This window comes from Entelurus aequoreus, linkage group LG08 (assembly GCF_033978785.1).
Source record: "Entelurus aequoreus isolate RoL-2023_Sb linkage group LG08, RoL_Eaeq_v1.1, whole genome shotgun sequence".
In the NCBI taxonomy this organism is placed as follows: domain Eukaryota; kingdom Metazoa; phylum Chordata; class Actinopteri; order Syngnathiformes; family Syngnathidae; genus Entelurus; species Entelurus aequoreus.
Window position 1 is genome coordinate 7,486,143 of NC_084738.1, and position 25,026 is coordinate 7,511,168.

General features: G+C 42.9%; 1 protein-coding gene across 1 annotated transcript in view; it reads left to right on the forward strand.

The window, feature by feature from the left end:
• LOC133655426 (vesicular glutamate transporter 1-like) overlaps window positions 1-25,026 on the forward strand; it is a 69,333-nt gene that overhangs the window by 1,131 nt on the left and 43,176 nt on the right. Inside the window, exons 2-4 of the mRNA XM_062055595.1 lie at window positions 1,397-1,524; window positions 4,350-4,400; window positions 20,240-20,279. Of these exons, the coding sequence (XP_061911579.1) occupies window positions 1,397-1,524; window positions 4,350-4,400; window positions 20,240-20,279 (219 nt within the window). The remainder of the gene's footprint in view (window positions 1-1,396; window positions 1,525-4,349; window positions 4,401-20,239; window positions 20,280-25,026) is intronic.

Below are 25,026 nucleotides of genomic sequence, written 5' to 3' on the forward strand. Positions count from 1 at the left end.
TTGGTTTAATGATAACACAAGGCATACTTGCTCAACAGCCATACAGGTCACACTGACGGTGGCCGTATGAACATCTTTAACACTGTTACTTATATGCGCCACACTGTCAACCCACACCAAACAAGAATGACAAACACATTTCGGGAGAACATCCGCACCGTAACACAACATAAACACAACAGAACAAATACCCAGAATCCCTTGCAGCAGTAACTCTTTCGGGACGCTACAATAACATCTACGGCTTTTAGAGCTCAGTGCACAACTGCACACACAATAAGAAGGAGACGAAGCAGAAGAAGGAAGAAGAGACATGGCGACGACGAGTAGGAAGAAGAAATACACTTGCAAGTTCCAAAATGATTGGAAAAAAGAATTTCATTTCATCCAGAAAAGCTCGAAGGGGAAGGAGTATGCTGCCTGCACCTCAACCCCCTACCCCACAACCACGCCCCCCCCATACTCCCGAATTCGGAGGTCTCAAGGTTGGCAAGTATGCTTGGAGGTTCTGCTGCGGAGGCTGCAGAACCTCTTTCTAGAGTCCAGCAGTGAAAACAGTCCTTGGTGGGGGTGGGAGGAGTCTGCAGATTTTCTGAGCCTTGGTCAGGCAGCAGCTTTTTGCGATTTCCCGGATAGGGGGAAGAGGAGTCCTGATGATCTTTTCCGCCATCCTCACCACTCTCTGCAGAGTCTTGCAGTCTGAGGCCCTGCAGGCTCCAGTCCAGACAGAGATGCTATTGGTCCGTAGGCTCTCTATAGTGCCTCTGTAGAATGAGGGGAGGGAGCTGTGCTCTTTTCATCCGACGAAAAAGTGCATGCGCTGCTGAGCTCTTTTTACAAGAGCTCCGGTGTGTAGGGACCAGGTTATATTGTCCGTTATCTGCACCCCCAGGAACTTGGTGCTCCTTACCATTTCCACTGCTGTGCTGTTGATGAAGAGTGGAGTGTGGCTGGACTGGTGCCTCCTGAAGTCGGTGATGACCTCCTTGGTCTTGTCGATGTTCAGGACCAGGTTGTTGGTTCTGCACCAGTCAACCAGATGTTTCACCTCCTCCTTGTAGTCCATGTCGTTGTTGTCACGGATAAGCCCACTACTGTTGTGTCGTCCGCATACTTCGCAATGTGGTTAGTAGTGGACCTGGCGCAGCAGTCATGGGTCATCAATGTGAACAGCAGTGGACTCAGGACGCAGCCCTGGGGGGAGCAGGTGCTCAGGGAGATGGCACTGGAGGTGTTGTCGCCCACTCTCACAGACTGCGGTCTGTCTGTGAGAAAGTCAAGCAGCCAGTTGCATAGTTTACTGTATGAACTAAGCGTTGACTGTATTGCCTTGTATACCTTTCTTTTGAACTGATCTGTTGATTTGTTTTTGATGTCTCTTCCTCTTCAACATCAGCAGCGGATGTTCCTGGAGAAGGAGCAGGAGGAGGATTGGTTTTTGGCTATGGTGAGGATGACCAGAATCGAACTGTCGATGTCATTGACAAGGCATCTGAAAATGAAGACAGTGGAGAGAGTAATTCGGTGTGTATTTTACACATGTATTCACAGTCTGGCCTGTCAGTTGCATCCTGTGTGTGTCGGAAAACTGTTAATATTTGACACCCATCTTTTTGGGAGGAGGGAATTTCCTTTTCCATTTTTTAAAAATTAATCTCGTAAAAATTAAGCGGCAAACATGGTGGGTTAAAACAAATGCACCAAGTGTGTTCCGTTTATCAGCGTACTTCCATACACAGCCTACCCTATCATAATGGGCTGGGTTTCTGAAAAGGCCCACCTCTCTACAAAAGCTTTTTCAGAGGGTAGGGAGAATGTGTTTGATCTAGGAAAAGATTAATTGATTAAGTCAATTAATTTGATTAGAAAAAATGCTTTGCTTTACATTCTGTTGCTTCGATTTATCGTTAAATGAGTGTAACTAGTATAAATGTGTAAAATTGTTGTGGGGCAGACTGTTTCGTACATGGACATGCATTCTCCGCTGTTTCCACTTCCACTTCTAATACAAAGTAGCGTATAATTCTTACTTATATCTGTCATTAATAGGGATGGAAATCAAAATGTTTCTTGTTCAGAACCGGTTCCCAGTGTATCAATTTCTTGAAATCGCATGCCATTTAGTTAAACAGTTGTCTTATCGATCCTTCCGGGTGGTAATACCGTCATTCATTTTCTGAGATTTTCAATTCAAAGTTTTCATAAACTGTAGGCCATAATCAAAATTATAACCAATAAAGGCTTGACATATCTCACTTTGCATGTAATTAGTTAATATCAGATGTTACCAAATGTTACATCATTCTGTAATTTGCACATGATTAAATTCTGCAGAAGAATATGAATTTCTTATATTTATTTACAAAAACTTTTTTGTCTTCTATGCTACATTTGTGCCTCACTGTAGACTTTGTGAGGTCATGTCAAAATTGATGCTAATCCACCCTTTTTAGCCTTCTTTTTTTTCAAATAAGAATCGATAAGAGAAACGTTAAGAAACCGATTCGTTAAGAAGAATCGAAAGTAGAATCGGAACCAAAAAAATCGTATTAATTCCCATCCCTAGTCATTAATCTCGCTTTGGAAGCGCTAAAAACTACAACAAAATGGGCGGGGAGAAGACATTGTCGAAGTGGAGGCAGTAAATAAGACCGCCAACAAAACAGCGCATGAAGAGGCGGCTGCAACGGTCTGTAAAACATAATCTATGCAACATTTTTACCAAAGAACCACCATTGCATCATTTGTAGACCACAAAGAAGTGTTTTAAATGTAGAAATAAAATCATGATATGACCGTCACCCCTTTAAATACACAGACATAGTTTCCACAAGACTGCTGCAATAGAGCACATATGAGAGTGTGGGTGCCATGATCTATGGGGAGACGAACAGCGGAGAATTGTTTTGTTAATTTTTATCAATGCACACATGTTAAAAGTGCAATTTCATGTTGATGATGTGCTTTTTTTTTTTTTTTTATAGAAAAAAAGGAATTAAGGATTTGGCAAGCAGAAACCTTAAAATATGCATTAAGACTATGAATTGTGTTTTATCCAATTACTCAATCGAACAAACCAATCGATAGGTTACTCGATTACTAAAATAACTGATTGCTGCAGCCCTAGTTTGGTGCATCTTAAAATTAAAAACGTTTTTTCAAAATCCCTGATTAAGTTCTGCAGTGGAAGGGAGATCCTTTTTGCTATTGACTCAAACCACTTTTGACATGAACTACATCTTCCTTTTAGTTGTTATACTCATTTATACCGACTGTAAACTTAGAGGCCACTATTGTTTTGTTTACCTTTTGTCATGACCATCAATTTCAACCATCGGCAAACCCATTCTACAGTTTTCATTTGTGTTTAAATGCTATAAACTTAGAGGCCACTATTGTCTTGTTTACCTTTTGTCATGACCATTCATTTCAACCATCGGCAAACCCATTCTACAGTTTTCATTTGTGTTTAAATGCAAACCTGTTCTCTAAGTTTTTTGTTTATGTTAGCGTATCCACCACACTTCAAAATTCAAGGAAGTTTATATAAATAGAGTAGAAGCACTGCAAGTGTGTTCCAAGTCAAAAGAAAAAAACGTAATAGTACAATAAATTATATAAAATATTTTTTTTGGGTTTTGAATTTTTTTTTTTAATAATACAAAAAAGTTAAAAAGGGAATGTCAAAATTCCAACAAGTGATTCTAAAATGACATCCTTAGTGTACTATGATCAAACTTGAATGCCATAAATATCAATTAATTGTCATAGCGTTCAAGGTTGTTTTTTTTATTATCAGTGTGACATTAATGCTTCTCCGTAACATTGTAACCATCAGGTATTTGAAATAATTCTTACACGGTAGAAAAAATCCACAGATAGATCATTTATAGTTTATTATTTTCTTATATAGTACCTCCTTATCAAGACTTTGCATGACAGTCCCCAAATACATGGCAAAAATCGAAATATTTTGTTAGGACACTGTAAATCTGTTTTGTATAGCATCGCAACAATGCCACTTTCTTCTGCCCATTTACTAACTCTTCATTCACTTAGCATGTAAAACCTTGTGTCAGACTGTTTGTCCATGAAATACCCTGTGATTTGTATTTACAGTGGTGGAAAATCAGACATGATAATATATCTATATAATTTATAGATATTTATATTTGTGTGTGTATATATATATATATATATATATATATATATATATATTATTTGTGCAAGTAATATGTCTGTTATTACAAACAAAATTAAGAGGCCCTCTTGTTTGTACAGCTGTTATGTTCTTCTCCCAGCCCTTTTCCTGCGGTTTGAAGCTTTAACATGCATTTTTGTTTTCATAGGAAGTGACGAATGACGAATCTGACGAGGGGAGGGACACCGATGATATTGAGGTATTTGAGCATGCACTTGCTGTGGGCTGGGTTTAATTAAACAAAAGCTTTATTGACTAAAAAACATAAATGAGGAGGGTGGCACGCTTACGCGATGAAGATGCATGCTCACTAGATGGTGCTGTGGTCCTGCTTATGCCTGAGACCACTTTTGTAAATAAGATTGTCTTGTAACTGGCACTCCCTGTTAGATACTTAGTATCTTCACGTGTCTCTCCATGTGCCACAAGGTGGACTTATGATGTTGAGCCTCAGAGGGCGCAAAGTGTGTGTGTGTGTGTGTGTGTGTGTGTGTGTTTGTGTGTGTGTTTGTGTGTGTGTGTTCCAAGTAAGTGGAGTATGAGTCAATCAGAAAGCAAACACTGTCTGTTCACTGTAGTTTGTCATGAAGCAGAGCATTTCCTCAAACCATGACCTCTTATCTAACAGAGACCAGTGTGTGCCCAAAACGGGATTCGAGGTCATGCCAACATGTGACAGTAATGCTGTTTTAGAATGTCTGATACTAGGGCTGGACGATTTTGGCAAAAATAATAATGACGATTATTTTAATTGATATTGTAATCACGATTAATTACACAATTATTAATTAATTTGAAAACATGAATATTTATTGTACTACCAAAACTCAACTTTACATATACCTGTAGTTAAAAAACTGGATATAAATTAGTAACGAATAAACCACAATAAGTGAAATAATAATAATAGCAATAACAATACATGTAGATAAAAGCAATATAAAAAACAATAAAGTTATGTTTTTCCGTTTTAATCTTTTTTAATTCTTTTTTTTTTTACCTTTTACACTTATTTTACCACCATAGAGTGTGTGTTCTTGGTGTAAAATATTTTTTATTAAATGCAAGAATTCTCACATTTATTGGTGCAATAAATCTTTGGACATTTTTGACCAGTATTTTTGGTTATAGCAGAAATTGGTAATGAATCAATAAATGCTTTAAATACATTATGCTTGTGCAAAGTACTTTTTTGAAGCCTTTATTTTGGTTGTGCCATCAGACCAGATGTGGTGCATCGTGTTACTATTGTGAAGGGGGGAAGTGGGCTGTGCTGCTGTTTTGAGCTTGACGAGTAATGAGGCGACTCACTTGAGGCTGTCTAAAAAATAATAGAGCACCTCTCAAGTTGCGACCACTGTCCTGTTTGTACATTAATGTTACATCGATGATCCACAACAACAGAAGCAGATAAGCTGTGTTGTGGGTGTATGGATTGTTCTTGTTAGCGTTAGCTTCGTAGTTACAATTGGGCGTCTCAACATTGACGGGAGAGTTGTGTGTGTCGGGGATAAATCAGCGCTACCAGACACATTAATTTCCCATGTTTATGCTCCTCACAATGACATAATTTCACTTACATTTGTATCAATTTCCCCGATATTTTTTGCGTTTATCAGAGGATTCTGTTTTATTGGCCAATTATGTGACTGCGTCCACGGTTATGTGAATGCGAAAATCATATGCCTTACTTTTTTGTTGAGTTAAGTGATTATTGATTAGGCGTACTAGTGCTGTGTCAAATAAAAAGTAGCAAACATGATGAGATCACAAACTTCTCATAAACATTGCCTTTTTTAATTCATTCGCTCCTCGTCTGTTTCAAAGTCACAAGCAAGTAATTTGCATGCATGTTGCATGGCCCATTAATCGTTTTTTCTTCCAATTGATTTATTTGAATAATCGTGACAAATCAACATTAAAATTTGAGTAATTGTTTAGCCCTAACTGATACTACTGTGTGTCGCTGTAGCTTTTTACCACAACACACACCACCTGCAAAGCTCACATAGCATCTGTAAACCTGACGTTTGTTGTGGAGTTTAAAGAAAAGTGAAGCGAGCCTTTTAACATCGGCCTAATTTATAATTTGTTGAAAGGACTAGTTGGTACAATCCCTGGGGACTCTGCATGGCAGGGGCGTCCTCCTCCCTGAGCCAGGCTTGCACCTGACCGCATACCTAAGTGAGGCTAGGTGACACTGCTGGGAGGCTTTTCCACCATTGGGACACATCTTCAGTTGTGTGCCCCAGCGTCACGGGGTGTTTCGGCCCGGCTTACCACAAGACACCCTCTGCTGAGGAAGGGCCCACCCCAGGGTGATCAAATCCCTGGGTGTGTGTGTCCCATTAGGTGTTAGCCTTAGCAGCCCAGCTGGTGTCACTCCTCCTCAACCACAACCAATGGCTCGTCCTCTCTGCTGTGTTGGCCAGCTCTTTAATGGCCTGTCTGTGAGCCTGCCCCCTGACTCCAACCTCCCTAAGGAGCTTTGCTGTTGTGCTAGCTACAAAGCCCCTACAGCCCACCTCCACTGGGCGCACCCTTACCCTCCAGCCTCTGTCCTGTGCCTCAGCTGCAAGGTTGGAGTACCGCAGCTTCTTGCGTTCATATGCTTCTTCGATGGCATCCTCCCACGGAACTGTCAGTTCAATGATATAGACAATATGGGAGGTTTCAGACCATAGGACGAGGTCTGGACGCAGGGTGGTCGTTGCGATCGCCGGGGGGAAAATTAGCCTCTGATCTAAGTCGACTCGCATCTGCCAGTCCCTGGCTGCATTCAACGGGCTTAGATCAGGATTTGAAGGTCTTGTCTTCAGCTTTTCCCCCTCCCGAACAAACGCTGGTAGGTGTCGGCACACATCCTGGTTGTTGATGGGTTGGGCGTTGATGGATATCCTCCTGCACTCAAGTTTGTCAGCTAGACATCTGAGGACCTGGTTATGTCTCCACGTATATCTGCCTTGAGTGAGGCTGGTTCTACAGCCAACCATTATGTGCTTGAGTGTTGCTGGGGTTGTACACAGGGGACAGGATGGGTCCTTTCCAAACCATTGTTGCAGGTTTATGGGAGATGGTAGCGCATCATATGTTGCTCGAACAATGAAACTCAGCCTGTTGGATTCCATGCCCCAAAGTTCGCTCCATGTGAGTTTTTTCCTTTCAACACCCTCCCACCTTGTCCAGCGGCCCTGTTTGGCTTGTGTTGCAGCTTTGGAACGTCTGGCTGTTTCCTCCTGACGACGCACTTCCTCTACAACCATAGTTCGACGTTCGGTTGCAGATGCCTTTTGCCAGAGAGGAGTTACGGTTCCAAGGCCAAAGCCTCCTCTGCCTTGTTGGACGTGGCCCACTACGTCACGATGGAGCAAAGCTGATTTGGCCTGTAGCACAGCTGTGACTGGGGTCCACTTCCGCCCTGTAACGAGGCAAGGAGCGGCGGCTCTCACTACAGGGTCCCGGGAGTCAGTGAGGGACATCTCCAGCCTCACCTTGGCACATTTGAACTCTTCGACCAGGCTAGAAATTGGCAGCGACAGGGCTCCGTCGCTGTAGAGTCCAACGCTGCTGAAGCACTTTGGAAGTCCGAGCCACTTCCTTACATGCGAGTTCACTAGCCTTTCCAAGCGAGTAGCATGGCTTATTGAGACCTCGTACATAGTTAACGGCCACCGGAGTCTGGGTAGCAACCCAAACTGGAGGCACCAGAGCTTCAGTTTCCCTGGTAGTGCAGTGCTATTAATCTGCCTGAGGCCGTTAGCCGTGTCCTGCCGCAGTTGTTCAAGTTGCTGGGTGTCTCTGAGATCTGCATTATACCATCTTCCGAGGCTCTTGATGGGCTTCTCTAGGAGTGTTGGAATTGGTTCCTCGCTGATGTGGAACCGCTCACCTGTTAGTTGGCCTTTTATGATGGAGATGCTGCGTGACTTGCTTGGCTTGAAGTCCATCCGTGCCCATTGAATGTTTTCCTGAAGTTTCTGCAGCAAGCGTCTGGTGCATGGTTTTGTTGTTGTAATGACGGTCATGTCATCCATAAAGGCTCTAATTGGCGGAAGACGTAGGCCACTCTTGGTCCTCTCACCTCCCACTACCCACTGGGATGCCCGTATGACCAACTCCATTGCCATGACGAAAGCCAGAGGGGAAACTGTGCAGCCCGCCATAATGCCAATTTCCAGATGCTGCCAGGAGGTGGTGTTTCCCTCAACTGTTACGCAGAACTGGAGATCCTGAAAGTAACTCTTGACCAGTTCAGTGACTTGGTTAGGTACACCAAAGAAATTGAAGGCCGTCCACAAGATCTTATGAGGGACTGACCCAAAGGCGTTGGCAAGGTCTAAGAATACCACATGTAGGTCTCTCTGTTCTTTTTTTGCAGTTTGTATCTGGTGCCAGATCATATTGGCATGTTCCAAGCATCCTGAGAAACCCTGGATCCCAGCTTTCTGCACCGATGTATCAATAAAGCTGTTTCTTTGCAGGAACGTAGAGAGTCTCTGGGCAAGGACACTGAAGAAAATCTTCCCCTCTACATTCAGCAAGCTGATCTGGCGAAACTGGCCAATGGATGACGAGTCCTTCTCTTTGGGGATCAGGATGCCTCCTGCTCTTCGCCAAGCTTTCGGTATCACTCCCTTCTGCCATGCTACCTTCATCAGCTTCCAAAGGTATCTTAAGACTCTGGGGGTGTTCTTATAAAGCCTATACGGGATACCATTGGGCCCGGGTGATGATGCTGATCTTGCCTGCTTCACGGTCTTCTCCACCTCGCTCCATGTGGGAGATCTTATGTCCATTTGGTGTTCAGGTGCATGAATTGGTGGCATGTCGGGCGGGACAGTTACTGGCTCATGCCTCTGGCCGTCGGTGTAGGTCTTCCTCAGGTGCTCCTCCAGGTCTTTTATGGGCACTTTGAGGCTCCCACTCTTCTCTTGCTCAAAAAGACCTTTGACAAAACTGTAGGGATTGCTATAGAAGAGGGTTCTTGTCCGTTCTTTCCTCTTGCGTTGTCGTCTGAGGTGCTCTGCTCTTCGCAGCTTTGTCAGTCGTTGCTTTATTTCAGCCTGCAGAACTTCAATCCCCCCTCTTTCTATTTCGGTTGCCTTTCTCCATTGCTTCCTCAATTGTCTTCTTTCTTTCACCAAGCTGTCAATTTCACGCTGCCTTCTGGACTTTGGTTGGTTCGAGGAGGGAGGGCCTTTTTGCTGCCTTTGAGCCTTGCTCTTTACCCCAAATCTTTCGGCACCATAGCTGTAGATGGTGGCTCCCATGTTGTCCAGTTTTCTTTCAACAGGACCCTTCTGTTGTTCTAGAAGGAGGACCAAGTCTGAGTCAACGGTCTCCCACTCTCTCTTCTGGTTGGACTTGGGCCACAGGATCTGGGCTTTCCTTCCTTCCATCTTCCTTTCTGTTGCAGGCAGAGGTTGGCTGGGCTCAATGTTGGAGACTGCAGCTGGCTGCTGCAGGACTGGTGCTGGCTGGTTGGGCTCCGATCTGGAGGCTGCTGCTGGCTGTGGCTGGTTAGGCTCCAGGCTGGAAAATGCTAGAGGGTCTATGCGACGTGGAGCTTCTTTCGAGGTACTGATACCCTGAGGACTGTGGGGGTTCTCCTGCCTCCGGGCTTCACTCGACTGATTTGGCCTACTTCTTAAGAAGTACTGGTCAATGCGAGACACTTCGTTGAGCTTGCTGAGGCATTTCCTCTTGCCTTGATGGATTTTAAGGCCCTTCGCTGTTGTTATTTTTGACCAGCCACAAATGCAGCTCTGCAGCGTTTGTCCTGTTGGCGGACCATTAGTTGTGCTGGTCGTTCTGTTCGGTGTCTGTTCCGTTCCGTGGTCTGTCACTGTGAGATCCGTCCGTAATGGGTCATCTTCCGCCCCCGCTCTCGCAGACCCAAGGGGTATTTTCTTCTTTGGCTTTTCCGTAGCAATGATGGGTGGAACCAGGAACGCTATGCAGCGCTGGGTCCTGCCGGTAGAGTTGCTAACCCACACCAGCCCCGCCTAAAAAATAAGTATGTGTTGATATTGTTCTTAAAAATATTCATTTGAACATATAAAAGACGTTCCGCGAATGGACACTGGGCAGGACGGCGTGGCTTGGTTGGTAGAGCGGCCGTGCCAGCAACTTGAGGGTTTCTGGTTTGATCCTCGGCTTCCGCCATCCTAGTCATGTCCGTTGTGTCCTTGAGCAAGACACTTCACCCTTGCTCCTGATGGGTCGTGGTTAGGGCCTAACATGGTAGCTCCCGCCATCAGTGTGTATATGTGTGTATAAATGGGTGAATGTGGAAATAGTGTCAAAGCGCTTTGAGTACATTGAAGGTAGAAAAGCGCTATACAAGTAGGGACGGCGTGGCGAAGTTGGTAGAGTGGCTGTGCCAGCAATCGGAGTGTTGCTGGTTACTGGGGTTCAATTCCCACCTTCTACCTTCCTAGTCACGTCCGTTGTGTCCTTGGGCAAGACACTTCACCCTTTGCCTCTGATGGCTGCTGGTTAGCGCCTTGCATGGCAGCTCCCGCCATCAGTGTGTGAATGTGTGTGTGAATGGGTAAAATGTGGAAATACTGTCAAAGCGCTTTGAGTACCTTGAAGGTAGAAAAGCGCTATACAAGTATAACCCATTTATCATTTATACCCTGCAATTACTTTCGACCACAATATGAGGAAAGATTGTTACCATCTTATGATCACACTGCAGTTGTACTGTGTCTCATAATTTCCCAATAATGCATGTGGCAAGTACAACATATTGTCTACTTCCAAATAATCTCAATTATGCATCTTGGGAAAAATTTCATGAGGCCACGGGGAAGACCCAGGACACGTTGGGAAGACTATGTCTCCCGGCTGGCCTGGGAACGCCTCGGGATCCCCCGGGAGGAGCTGGACGAAGTGGCTGGGGAGAGGGAAGTCTGGGCTTCCCTGCTTAAGCTGCTGCCCCCGCGACCCGACCTCGGATAAGCGGAAGAAGATGGATGGATGGATGGATGGGAAAAATTTCAAGATGAAGCCAAAGTGCACTATAACCTATACAAGTGAATTTATTTGGAAGATTTCTAAACTTTCGAAGACACATGGCCAACTGTTCAATGTTGAAGTATTTTTTTGAACAACCATTGTGTAGGGGTGTAACGGTACGTGTATTTGTATTGAACCGTTTCGGTACGAGGGTTCCGGTTTGGTTCGGCGGTGTACCGAACGAGTTTCCACACGGACATATTAAGTAGCGTAACGCACGTTGTGTAAACAATGCACACCGAGGCACAACACACGGCATGCTAGCAGCTAACTGGCTACGATAGACTGACCATGCGTCCTCTTTTCACCGGACATGTCCTCTTTTGCGGAGCTGTCAGGGCGGAGTTTCTTAAATGCCTCAAATGGCCGGCATTTTGAGTTAGGGTTGCATGTATTTTCAATGTACGTTCAGGGTTAAGAAGGGGTTAAAAACAAAACAAATTGTGCGCGCAGCAGCATTCGTGAGGGAGGGGCAGAGACAGAGAAAATTATGATAAACGCGCATGCGCCGCCAGGATCTGCTTTTTAACCATAGATTTATCAGATTTAATTTTTTATTATCTATAGCAGGGGTGTCAAAAGTGTGCCCCGGAGGCCATTTGCGGCCCACAGCTAATGTTTTAAAGGCCCACAGCACATTCTAAAAATACTATTAAAATAAACAAAAACAACAAAAGTGAACTAAAAAAGCTTAAAGGTTAAATGTAATTTAGAGAAAGTTGCAATGTTGACTAATAAAACAAAGCTGTTTTTTTTTCTTTCAAACTGTCATTGCTCAAAACATAATATTGAATCAAAATCAATGTTATTATGAATTATTGACCTATCCAAGGTTCCGATTACTTCACATCAAATATTCCACTAAGAAAAATATTTTTGGTGGAAGATTTTGCAAATTTGGTAAATAAATAACCCAAAAATTTATATTTTGTTGTTTTCTTACTGTACCCAAAATGCATACCTGCCAACCCTCCCGTTTTTAGCGGGAGAATCCCGGTATTCAGCGCCTCTCCCGACAACCTCCCGGCAGAGATTTTCTCCCGACAAACTCCCGGTATTCAGCCGGAGCTGGAGGCCACGCCCCCTCCAGCTCAATGCGGACCTGAGTGGGGACAGCCGTTCTCACGTCCGCTTTCCCAGCAGCTTGCCTGCCCAATGACGTCATAACATCTACGGCTTTTAGAGAGTAGAGTGCACAACAAGGAGAGAGAGTTCTTGGTTTCTTATGTGGGTTTATTGTTAGGCAGTTTCATTAACGTCCTCCCAGCGCGGTAAGAACACACAACAACAGCAGTCACGTTTAGTCTACCGTAAAGCAGTTTGTCTGCCGTAAACAGCAATGTTGTGACACTCTTAAACAGGACAATACTGCCACGTACTGGATAGCCTGCAGAACACTGAAATTCAAGTATGTGTTTTATTTATATGTATAATAAAATAAAAAAAATAAAAAAATAAAATATATAGCTAGAATTCACTGAAAGTCAAGTATTTCATACATATATATATATATATATATATATATATATATATATATATATATATATATATATATATATATATATATATATATATATATATATATATATATATTTTATATATATATATGAAATACTTGATTTGGTGAATTCTAGCTGTAAATATACTCTCCTCTTAACCACGCCCCAACCACGCCCCCCCACCCACCTCCCGATATTGGAGGTCTCAAGGTTGGCAAGTATGCCAAATGAACCGAACCGTGACCTCTAAACCGAGGTACATACCGAACCGAAATGTTTGTGTACCGTTACACCCCTACCATTGTGTGATTCTTGAACCAATGTGTTCCCTGGTTCAATTAGAATTTGTATGTTAACCAGTTCTCTTCATCATGCTGTTGACATAATAAGACCAAGACGTTGTATGCCTTACTGTTAAAGTTTTTTTAAAACAAGTCAACTGTTGAGGATTTTACCATTGAGATCCTTGTTTGAGAACAGCAAGTTGTGCGAAAAGTAAGGGAATATTCAATTGTTTGGAGAAGGACAAAATTATGTTCACCTGAAAAGGCTATAATGTATTTTATCTTTATCCCGACTTTCCACCAGAAAGCCAAATATCCCAAACTTATTGTAAGTAGTGTAAGTATTTACTTCAAGTTTAAATTTGTAGATTAGTTTTAATTCATTAGTTGTGGTGTTTTGGTGTGTTAGTTTCGGCTTACTTTAAGTGATTAGGTCACAAACAATAGTCAAGATTGATTGTCAGAAGTAGAGCATTGTGTAAATGTTGCTAAAGCCCTAAATCTGCTAATGCTTGATTGGAGCTTTGGATTTTGTGTTACATGTTAACTTAAACCTACATTCATTAATGGCACTTTGGGTCAAAGTGTTTCCAAAAGACAAGTCTGTGGTAGTATCAAAATTAGGGCTGCAACTAACAACTAATTTGATAATCGATTAATCTGTCGATTATTACTTCGATTAATCGTTTAATAATCGGATAAAAAAGACAAACTACATTTCTATCCTTTCCAGTATTTTATTGGAAAAAAACAGCATACTGGCACCATGTTCTTTCAACTTGCCAAATAAAACAAGGAAATGTTGCAAAAATGTCTTTTTTTTATAAAGTGCACCATTGTCATGCACAATAGCAATAATTTTGCTTGGGGGAATTTCAAACCTGGCTACTACCTATTCCAACCATTCTGCAATGTTGGATGCTGAATGAAATGAAATAAATGGACATTGGGGATGCAGCATACACCAATAATAACACAGAAATGTAACTCATCAGATCAGATATTTTACACGTTTCTGTTGTGAATAATAAAGGATTCATTTTAGGCTGCCTCTGAATAATAGCATGAAATATTCCAGCACCTTCATAATGTTTAGTTATACTAAAGCGTCACTCAAATCTAAATATATAGCTTTATCGGGCCCGGCTACATTGATCCGTTATGAAACGAACCTGAGATATTTCTGTCCGTTACGTTTATTTCGAAATTGGTAACTGTGCGTTTTCTCTCTCAAAACGGAGTCAAATGTGCCGGAGACACGTTATCAGCCCCGCGTTGCAACAAAGGGATAACGTTAACGTTACTCACAAAACTGAACTCATGAATGCCTGTTGCCACTCAAAACAACACAGAAAATGCACTCTCCAAGAAGTTCCTAACACTCTGAAAGTTAATACACAACAGTTGCTGCTTCGCTTCCTTAAAAAAAAATCTCCTTGTCGTCACGTGAGCTGCACATGACACATCATTGGCTGGCTTACTGCCACCTCATGAGACGTAGCCTCAGCGCCCCACTGGCGCTGTTTTGTACTGTTTTTGTACTTATTTTGATTATTGTTTTTCAGCTGTTTGTAAACGTTGCAGTTTATAAATAAAGGTTTATTTAAAAAAAAACAAAAACAAAACCCTAGCCTCAGCGCATGCGCATAGCATAGATCCAACGAATCGATGACTAAATTAATTGCCAACTAATTTTATAATCGATTTTAATCGATTTAATCGATTAGTTGTTGCAGCCCTAATCAACATATATTTTCTTTCCTTTGTTTTTCAATTGTGGCTGCTTATTGTATTACTACAATGTAACAGGCCTCGAAGTTTGACTTTTTAATGTCAAGGCAAGTTTTGCTTTAAAGGAGGGTTCATATTTTAGGGCACCAAGGCAAGTTTGCGTGTGTGTGCGCTGTGCCTATATACAGTATGTGTATGTATACCCGGTATATATATACACAATTTGAAAAATGGCACCTGATGGCCATAAGATGTAACTGCTTTTTTTGTCCATATAGATAAAAATAGTGTTCATGTATGATATCTGAGAGCTGCCAATTATATTATGGCAAAAGTAATAATTAACATTATTGTTATCAATATTGAAATCATGATTAGTGATTGTTAGGTAAAGCAGTGTAGGGGTGTGAACGTAATACCATCATGTAATTTATAATGTCTAATAAAGAGGCTATAGATAAACGTTATCCATAGATCTAAATACACATATTAGTTTTTGGGTGGCACAGGGGTTAGTGCGTGTGCCTTACAATACGAAGGTCCTGGGTTCAATCCTGGGCTCAGGATCTTTCTGTGTGGAGTTTGCATGTTCTCCCCGTGCCTGCGTGGGTTTGCTCCGGGTACTCTGGCTTCCTCCCACCTCCAAAGACATGCACCTGAGAATAGGTTGATTGGCAACACTAAATTGGCCCTAGTGTATGAATGTGAGTGTAAATGTTGTCTGTCTATCTGTGTTGGCCCTGCGATGAGCTGGCGACTTGTCCAGGGTGTACCCGCCTTCCGCCCGAATGTAGCTGAGATAGGCAGTTCAATAAAGGACATCCCAGTAAACAAACTAAAGACTTTATAAACAAGTTGTGACAACGTTCACAACATATCGCCTGCTGCATGTTTCCTCACCTCATTAACTCTGTCACAGCAGCGGAAGGACGCTGTATTGAGAAAATAAAAGCAACATCAAATAGTTTTTCTCCTTCGCTGTACACTTTTAGTGCGGGGACAAGTGCGTCTGTCTTCAGTATTGTCTACACCTGTTTCCATCTAAATACAGCAGTGCGCTGTTAAGCGCACGTCGGGAAGCGAAGGAAAATGACGTTAAGCCAAGCGCTTGGCTCCGTTTACTCCGAGGGGAAATCTCCGGAGCAAAGTCCGTAAAGTTAGTCTGCCATGATTATCAAGCCAAACAACCCTAGTGCGCATGCGCCTGACTTCGTGTTGCCTAAAATGCATGAATAAATGACAGTTTTTCCGTAATTAAAAAATTAGACGGTATTACTAACCGTCTGGAATTTTATCGCAAATTATCATTATACTGTTTATTGTCACATCCCTAGTCCATTAACAAGTAAAAAGTCAAGAGCGGTCATGGCATGTTCTTGCCGCAGATGCTGGTGCCGCGGTTAAGTACGAGCCCTGATGTAACACAGGGTGCACTTTCTACACCCCTGGTTTAATTACCAGTATTATTTTGGAATCTCTGAGTGTTGCATTTTAGTTTGGCGGACATGTAAACAGTCCTTTAATTTAGAGATAAAAAAAACGCCCTACTTGTTTTCCTGAAGTTGTTTGATAGTCGCCACAATGAAGTTACTGTAAAACTAAGCACAAATGAAAGTACATTACTATACATATGAAGTTTACTTACACGCAGGAATCATGTTAAATTGACAGCATAAACTGGAAAAAAGCACTTATACCATACATGATAATGGTTGGCTGGTATGCCGCTAGTTTAATGCTAGCATACAGTACAGCTGACGACCCCAATGATAGGCTAACAAAAATTAGCATCACTTTCATTTTAAACTTGTACAAATGTTTAACAAATACCATTTTGACGGAACAAAATTGACTTAAAACAGCAAATGCATTTCTACAATGTGGTGATTTTCGATCAGGCATTTTTACATTTGTTTGCATCCATTCCCCATTAACCTGCGCTCTAGCAGTTTCTAGTCTTCCTGGGATCCAAATTAAAAATGGCAAATTACATAAAATTTGCAGTATCATAACATTGTGAATAAAAATAAAAGCCTGTGGAAATTATATACAAAGTACCATAATTTTCGGACAATAGGGCACGTAGGATTATAAGGAGCATTGAAGGGGTCATATTATGATTTTTTTTAACATTTTATACACTTTTGTATGGTCAGGTCTACATAACATGTAATGGTAGTTATTTGGTTAAAATGTTGCATAGATAATGTTTTACAGTCCATCGTTTAGCTGCTTTCTGACTGTCTCTTCAGGATGCACAGTTTTGTGGGCGGTGTCATTTACCTAGTAGGTTTTAGCGCTTCCATATAGGCCTGGGCTGATATTTGATAAGTCAATTAACTGATGATAAATGAAAATTAAAGTTGGCAAGTTTTCCAGCGTTGATAAATCGCCATATGCATGCTTTAAGAACATTCACGCTTTTCGTTGCTTTCAGCGGCTACGTGTGTTTGTACCATAGTGGAATGAACAGAAGGAGGCGAATTATCTTGTCCTCATTAAGTGTCTTTGACTGTTTGTGCAGTGAGGTGGGCCGCTGGCCAGCTAACATCGCAACTAGTCAAGTCAAGTCAAGTCAACTTTATTTATATAGCACGTTTTCAACAACTTTTTAGATTGAACCAAAGTGCTTTACAGGTTAAAAAAAGCATGGAGCAAACAAAAAACAAAAAACTAAGCAAAACAAAATACAAACAAAGAACATAAACAATGAATGTGCTAAACAAGATAGTGCAAATGCAATACGGTAAAAGGGGTCGAATAAAAAGTTTAAAAATTTGCAGAATAAAAAAAAATAATAATAAAAGTGCGACAAATTGAAAAATACAACTAAAGCGAAGGGGTGGGGGTGGGGGACTAGAAATGGTGGCCTAGTGGGCGGACTCAGCTCGGGTCAAAGGCCAGCGAGAAGAGGTAGGTCTTAAGGAGGGTTTTGAAGACCCCCAGGCTCTGGGCTGACCTAATGTGGTCAGCCCAGCTGCTACATGCTAACTAGTTAGCATGTAGCAGCTATCCATCAATCCATCCATCTTCTTCCGCTTATCTGAGGTCGGGTCGCGGGGGCAGCAGCCTAAGCAGGGAAGCCCAGACTTTCCTCTCCCCAGCCACTTCGTCCAGCTCTTCCCGGGGGATCCCGAGGCGTTCCCAGGCCAGCCGGGAGACATAGTCTTCCCAAAGTGTCCTGGGTCTTCCCTGTGGCCTACTACCGGTCGGACGTGCCCTAAACACCTCCCTAGGGAGGCGTTCGGGTGGCATCCTGACCAGATGCCCGAACCAACTCATCTGGCTCCTCTCGATGTGGAGGAGCAGCGGCTTTACTTTGAGCTCCTCCCGGATGGCAGAGCTTCTCACCCTATCTCTAAGGGAGAGCCCCGCCACCCGGCGGAGGAAACTCATTTCGGCCGCTTGTAACCGTGATCTTGTCCTTTCGGTCATAACCCAAAGCTCATGACCATAGGTGAGGATGGGAACGGAGATCGCCCGGTAAATTGAGAGCTTTGCCTTCCGGCTCAGCTCCTTCTTCACCACAACGGATCGATACAGCGTCCGCATTACTGAAGACGCCGCACCGATCCGCCTGTCGATCTCACGATCCACTCTTCCCTCACTTGTGAACAAGACTCCGAGGTACTTGAACTCCTCCACTTGGGGCAGGGTCTCCTCCCCAACCCGGAGATGGCACTCCACCCTTTTCCGGGCGAGAACCATGGACTCAGACTTAGAGGTTCTGATTCTCATCCCAGTCGCTTCACACTCGGCTGCGAACCGATCCAGTGAGAGCTGAAGATCCTGGCCAGATGAAGCCATCAGGACCACATCATCTGCAAAAAGCAGAGACCTAATCCTGCAACCACCAAACAGGATCCCCTCAACGCCACACTCTACAAAGGAAATACAAAATATTTGCTATTTCGACATCTAGTGGACACATTTAGAACAGCAGTTTCTTTCATTCAAAATTACATTTCGTTTTTATACTCAGCAAATTCAATTGCAGGCCAGATAAAAACTGTTTGCCGGCCTGATCCGGCCCGCAGGCTGTACGTTTGACACCCCTGGTCTAGTTAGTTTTAGGGTAATTCCTAAAAGTTTAAAGTGCATGTGTGTATAATAGAAGACAATTTATTCCATTCATTTGACACTTTGAGAAATTAATTTCTGACTTCGCTATAAACAAACTACATTTAGAATTGTGTTGTTTAAATGTTTATAAAAAGGTTTACTTTAACAAAAATGTATTTCCACTGAAATCCAGTTCATTTTGCAGTGCATCTTACTGCTATAGTAAGGACAGTTGACACGTTTCACAATGTGATGTCTTGCACAGGGTAATCATCCCTCCATCTATTTTCTACCACTTGTCCCTTTTCGGGGTCGCGGGAGGTGCTGTAGCCTTTCTCAGCTGCACTCGGGCGGAAGGCGGAGTACACCCTGGACAAGTCGCCACCTCATCGCAGGGCCAACACAGATAGACAAACATTCATACTCACATTCACACAGTAGGGCCAATTTAGTGTTGCCATTTTAGATCATCTAAAATAAGGTGTGTATAGTTTAAAATAAAATATATTATAGAATAAGATAAACTGAGTTTCAATAATACAATGAATCATCCAATGACTTGGTTGTGCTTTGGTTAAAGTCTTAATTTAGGGATCAATGAAAGTCTCGGCTGACCATTTAAGAACATATATTTATGCATTATCCTTTTCTTCAAAGATAGCAAAAATATTTTGACGTTTTAAGGTGAAAATCCGTCTATCATTATAGTGTTTTGTTTCATTGTGATTAGCACATTCAAGAAAAGGTATTATTTCTATATAATGTACTATATAGTTCTCTTAGTGTTGTTGGTTCTTTCGGTACTTTGAAAAATTCTACCATTTGTACCATGTCTATTTATTGACCACAAAGTGCTGCTCCAGACCTGCAGTGCTCTAGCTTGCTGCAACCTGTGACGGTAGACCAAACAGGAAAAAACAGACAAGCATCAGTGACATAAAAGTTATATATTTTTCTGTACGTCAGGTACCGTTTAGTTTATTGGTTTAATCTCTGCCTGCAGGTCTGTTGTGTCTACATGCTATTTGTTACACTCCTGCAGGGCTGTTGCTGTGTGATTCGGCCACTGTGTGGACAATACTTTGATGTACCAGTGCAGTTGCTAGGTGATACCGTGATGCCCATGAATAACCACACTGTTTCTTTGTGCCCAACCTATGTTATGCAGTCAATGCTGGCACAGCATGCTGCATACTTTAGAGGCTGTCCAAGGTCGCACCTTTTGCAAAACCAAAGTTTTCACTCAAAAGTGCTTATCTTTTTCCCTCTGGTTTACTAGTATTTTTAAGCATCTATCCTGTGTGTATCCTGTTTTTAATTAGCAGGAAAGACTTGCTTGTTTAACTTTCAGCCTTCCTTCTACAATTTTACATTATCCTGTCCAGTGGAGACTTAATGAAATTAAACGTTTGTCTACTTTTTGTCTCTCTGTATTATAGGTTGCAGAAGTAGAAACAAAGGACCCAAATGAGCTTGTTGGTAAGTGTAAACACACACATTTCTATCACACTTCAATCACTCATAATAATGCATCTGTAGATGTATCCAAAACGTAGTTCGGAAAACTCAAGCATATTTTTTATATATACTGAATATTAAATTTTACATTACCATGTAACCTTTTCTACACATTTACTATTATAATCCTTATCTGCAAATAATTGTCCCTTAGAGCACAACATTTCAGACATTTAATGTCGTTATCTGAGTCTTGAACAAATATTTTAAAACTTAAGCTCAGTAAGAAACAAACAAATTAATTGTAACTTCGGCTGTTTTGTGACTATAACCATAGAACTGCAAGTGGCGAAAGCGGTGCAAATGTCTGTTCTGGTTACTCAATACAATATCGCAAAATGAGAATAAGACAACACTAATACAAGAAAAATGACATGTTAACCAGAAAGTGAGCAGGTTTTAAATTTCACGGTATATAGTATAGTAGATTTCATTTTACACATTCCTCACACATAAATTTAGGGTAAGTAATTGTTTGTATTATACAGGGTTAAATCTTTTTTTTTCAATGAAAACAGCTATGAATGTAAAAATGTCATTTACCATTTTGGCAGCAACAGTTTGTCCCTGTAACCGATGTCTGATAGGAAATGCATTTCAAATGTGGCTTAAGTAAGAAATTTAGGGGGGAACATCTACATTTGCCCCTATAAAAAGATTAAATGGTCGTGTTTTTAGTAACAGAGTAAAAAAAATCTAACAATTTTCATTGTTTCAGTGACATTTGGCAGCAGTCGATTTGTAAAAGACTAACTCGACTCGCATGAGTTATAAATGGTGCTTTGTTCGCCCTTTGACTGAAAGATGGGCCTTGATGCTCTAACTCAGGAGCTGGCAGTTCTTGGTGAGTTAATCATTGTGCACACACACACCATGCAGGTGTGTGAGATATCAAGCAGGAAATGAGTGATACAAGGAGTGGTGTTTTGTACACCTCACAATGAGCACACAGCGTGCCGACTCAGCAATTTGTTTACTCTGGCCTGTAGCTGCAGGCTGTCATTAATTGCAGCGTTTGCCTTTCACCTCACTGCCAGCCAAAAGACTCAAGAGCTGACTAATGTAGTAATCATTAAAATGCATAATGGCATAAAAGCCAATGGCCCCTCCTCTTGACTAGCTTATCAGTTTCAGTAGAATCCTTGAGGAGAGGAAATGCTTTAATTTTTAGTTCTCGACATCCCCCATCACCCACCGGTGTTATGTGGGGGATTGAGCGTGACTCATAACTGGACACTTGACATTCCGGCAGCAGCGCTTGGCTCCTCTGTGGTGTCTGACAGTAAATGCCACAGTGCGCCTCCTGTCAGCGAGCTGAAGACAGCTCTTTGTCTGCTCTTTAAAGGGACACGCATTGTGCCGCTGTCCAAAGAGACCCGCACAGCACAGATTGTGACTTTGTCTGTATCCAGCAGAACAGATGGTAGTTGTGAAACAAATTATCTGCTTTTTTGTAGGCTTGTTAATAACGCTCTGTGTACTTCCTGATTGTGCAGCTTCCATATTAAAACTTTTCACACACACACACATTTTTCTTGCATCAGTTGATTTTCACTTCCAGGAGTTTGATTTGTTATTCTGTCGAACAGAGGTAGTCTTGCTTTTATCTAGCCACCTTTCACAAAGCTTTATCTGTTGCTGCTACAATGTGAAATTGCCTTTGACCGTATATGCAGTTTTTTATTTTTACACATTGTATTAAATGTTTTATTGTCAACACTGTATACCTCTTAAAAAGACGATGTACAAGGTTCAGCAGAGCTTCACACATGCTCACCCAAACAAGATCTCAAAACCACGGGGCTTTTTCTTTGAATTTCTAAACATCCATCCATTTTCTATCGCTTGTCCCTTTTGGGGTCGCGGGGGGTGCTGGAGCCTATCTCAGCTGCATTTGGCGGAAGGCGGGGTACACCCTGGACAAGTCGCCACCTCATCGCAGGGCCAACACAGATAGACAGACAACATTCACACTCACATTCACACACCAGGGCCAATTTTAGTGTTGCTAATCAACCTATCCCCAAGTGCATGTCTTTAACAAAAAAAATACAACTACCGTATTTTTCGGAGATAAGTCGCTCCGGAGTATAAGTCGCACCGGCCGAAAATGCATAATAAAGAAGGAAAAAAAACATATATAAGTCGCACTGGAGGATAAGTCACATTTTTGGGGAAATTTATTTGATAAAACCCAACACCAAGAATAGACATTTGAAAGGCAATTTAAAATAAATAAAGAATAGTGAACAACAGGCTGAATAAGTGTACGTTATATGATGTATAAACTGAGAACGTGCCTGGTATGTTAACGTAACATATTATAGTAAGAGTCATTCAAATAACCATAACATATAGAACATGCTATACGTTTAACAAACAAGCTGTTACTCCTAATCGCTAAATATGATGAAATCTTATACGTCTAGTCTCTTACGTGAATGAGCTAAATAATATTATTTCATATTTTACGGTAATGTGTTAATAATTTCACACATAAGTCGCTCCTGAGTATAAGTCGCACCCCCGGCCAAACTGCGACTTAAAGTCCGAAAAATACGGTAATTATTTTGAGAAAATAAAAATAGCAATCCTATCATAGTAGTATCGATCACATACAGTGAAAGCTCGATCTCAGAATCAGAATAGTTTTTATTGCCATTGTTTGAGAATGGGTTCACAAACTAGGAATTTTTCCTGGTGCAATCGTGCAACATAAAACACATAACACAGAATAAGTAATAAAATGAGCTGTAACTGAGCTATCAGATCTGGTTATTGTTCATGTGCCTGATGGCCGAGGGGAAAAAACTGTTCAGGTGGAGAGAGGTGTGGGTCTGGATGGACCGTAGTCTCCTGCCTGAGGGGAAAGGGGAGAATAGTTTGTGTCCAGGGTGAGAAGAGTCAGCTGTGATCCGACCCACATGCCTCCTGGTCCTGGAGAAGAACAGGTCCTGGAGGGATGGAAGCTTGCAGCCAATAACCTTCTCAGCAGCACGTACGATGCGCTGCAGTCAATGCTTATCCCGGACTGTGGCGCCGGGGAACCACACGGTGATGGAGGAGGTGAGGATGGACTCGATGATGGCTGAGTAAACTGCACCATCATCTCGGTCGGCACCTTAAGTTTCCTCAGCTGCCGCAGGAAGTACATCCTCTGCTGGGCCTTCTTGATGAGGAAGCTGATGGTCGGCTCCCATTTGAGGTCCTGGGTGATGATGGTGCCCAAGAAACGGAAGGAGTCCACAATGGAGACGGGGGTGGGAGAGTCAATCAGGGTGAGGGGGGATGGTGGGGCTGTGACTTTCCTGAAGTCCATGATCATCTCCACTGTTTTCTGGGCGTTCAACTCCAGGTTGTTGAGGCTGCACCAGGACGCCAGCCGGTCCACCTCTCTTCTGTAGGCGGACTCGTCGCCATCCGAGATGAGCCAGATGAGGGTAGTGTCGTCCTCAAACTTGAGCAGCTTTACGGACTGGTGATTGGAGGTGCAGCAGTTTGTATACAGGGAGAAGAGCCAGGGGGAAAGTAAACAGCCCTGAGGAGTACCAGTGTTCATGGTACGACTGTCTGAGACAATCTTCCCCAGCCGCACGTGCTGTCTTCGGTCCGACAGGAAGACATTGTTACAACTGCAGAGGGTGTCCGGCACGCTGAGCTGGTAGAGCTTGTCTCGTAGCAGTCAAGGGAGGATGGTGTTGAAGGCATAGCTGAAGTCCACAAACAGGATCCTGGCGTAGGTTCCTGGGGAGTCCAGATGCTCCAGGATGAAGTGGAGGGCCAGGTTCACTGCATCATCCACAGACCTGTTGGCTCTGTAGGCGAACTGCAGTGGGTCCTGGAGGGGAGTGGTGATGTCCTTGAGGTGTGGCAGGACCAAGCGCTCAAAGGACTTCATGACCACAGACGTCAACGCCACCGGCCTGTAGTCATTAAGTCCTGTGATCCATGGTTTCTTGGGGACAGGGACGATGGTGGAGCTCTTGAAGCAGGACGGCACGCGGCATAGCTCCAGAGAGGTGTTAAAAATGTCAGTGAAGACAGGAACCAGCTGATCCGCGCAGTGTCTCAGGGTGGAGGGGGAGACACCACCCGGCCCCGGGGGCCTTCCGCGTGTTCAGCTTCAAGAACTGCCGGCGTACATCCTCATCTCGGATGGAGAGGGCCTTTGATGAAGTCCTGTGATGTTCTAGGAGTCCTTTATATCCTTTAATGAAGTGCTGGCGTTGGTGGGTAGGGGGATGGTGGGGGGAGCAGAGCTTTGATGAGCTGAAGGCCGTTCGTGACGACAGTGTTGAGGCCCTGAGCGAGAGTCCGGTCATTCAGCCTGGGGGGGTTTGGGCTTATAGTTCGTAAGGGCCCTTAGCCCTCTCCACACGGCTGCAGAGTCATTGGAGCTGAACTGTTCCTGTAGACTGTTAGAGTACACAGATTTAGCTTTCTCCACTTCCCTGTTGAAGTGGTACTTCGCTTCTCTGTAGGTACTCCGGTCCCCGCTCCTCCACGCAGCCTCCTACTTCTTGCGCAGCTGTCGGAGCTTGAGTGTGAACCAGGGCTTATCGTTGTTATTACAAGCCGTTGGAATGATTCGCGCCTCATTGAACTGTATGTATGAGATCACAGTGTCCGTATACTCGTCCAGATTGTCCGTGGCCGCTCCAATTTCCTCCCAGTCTGTCGTCTCCAAACATGCGCGCAGCTCCCCCAC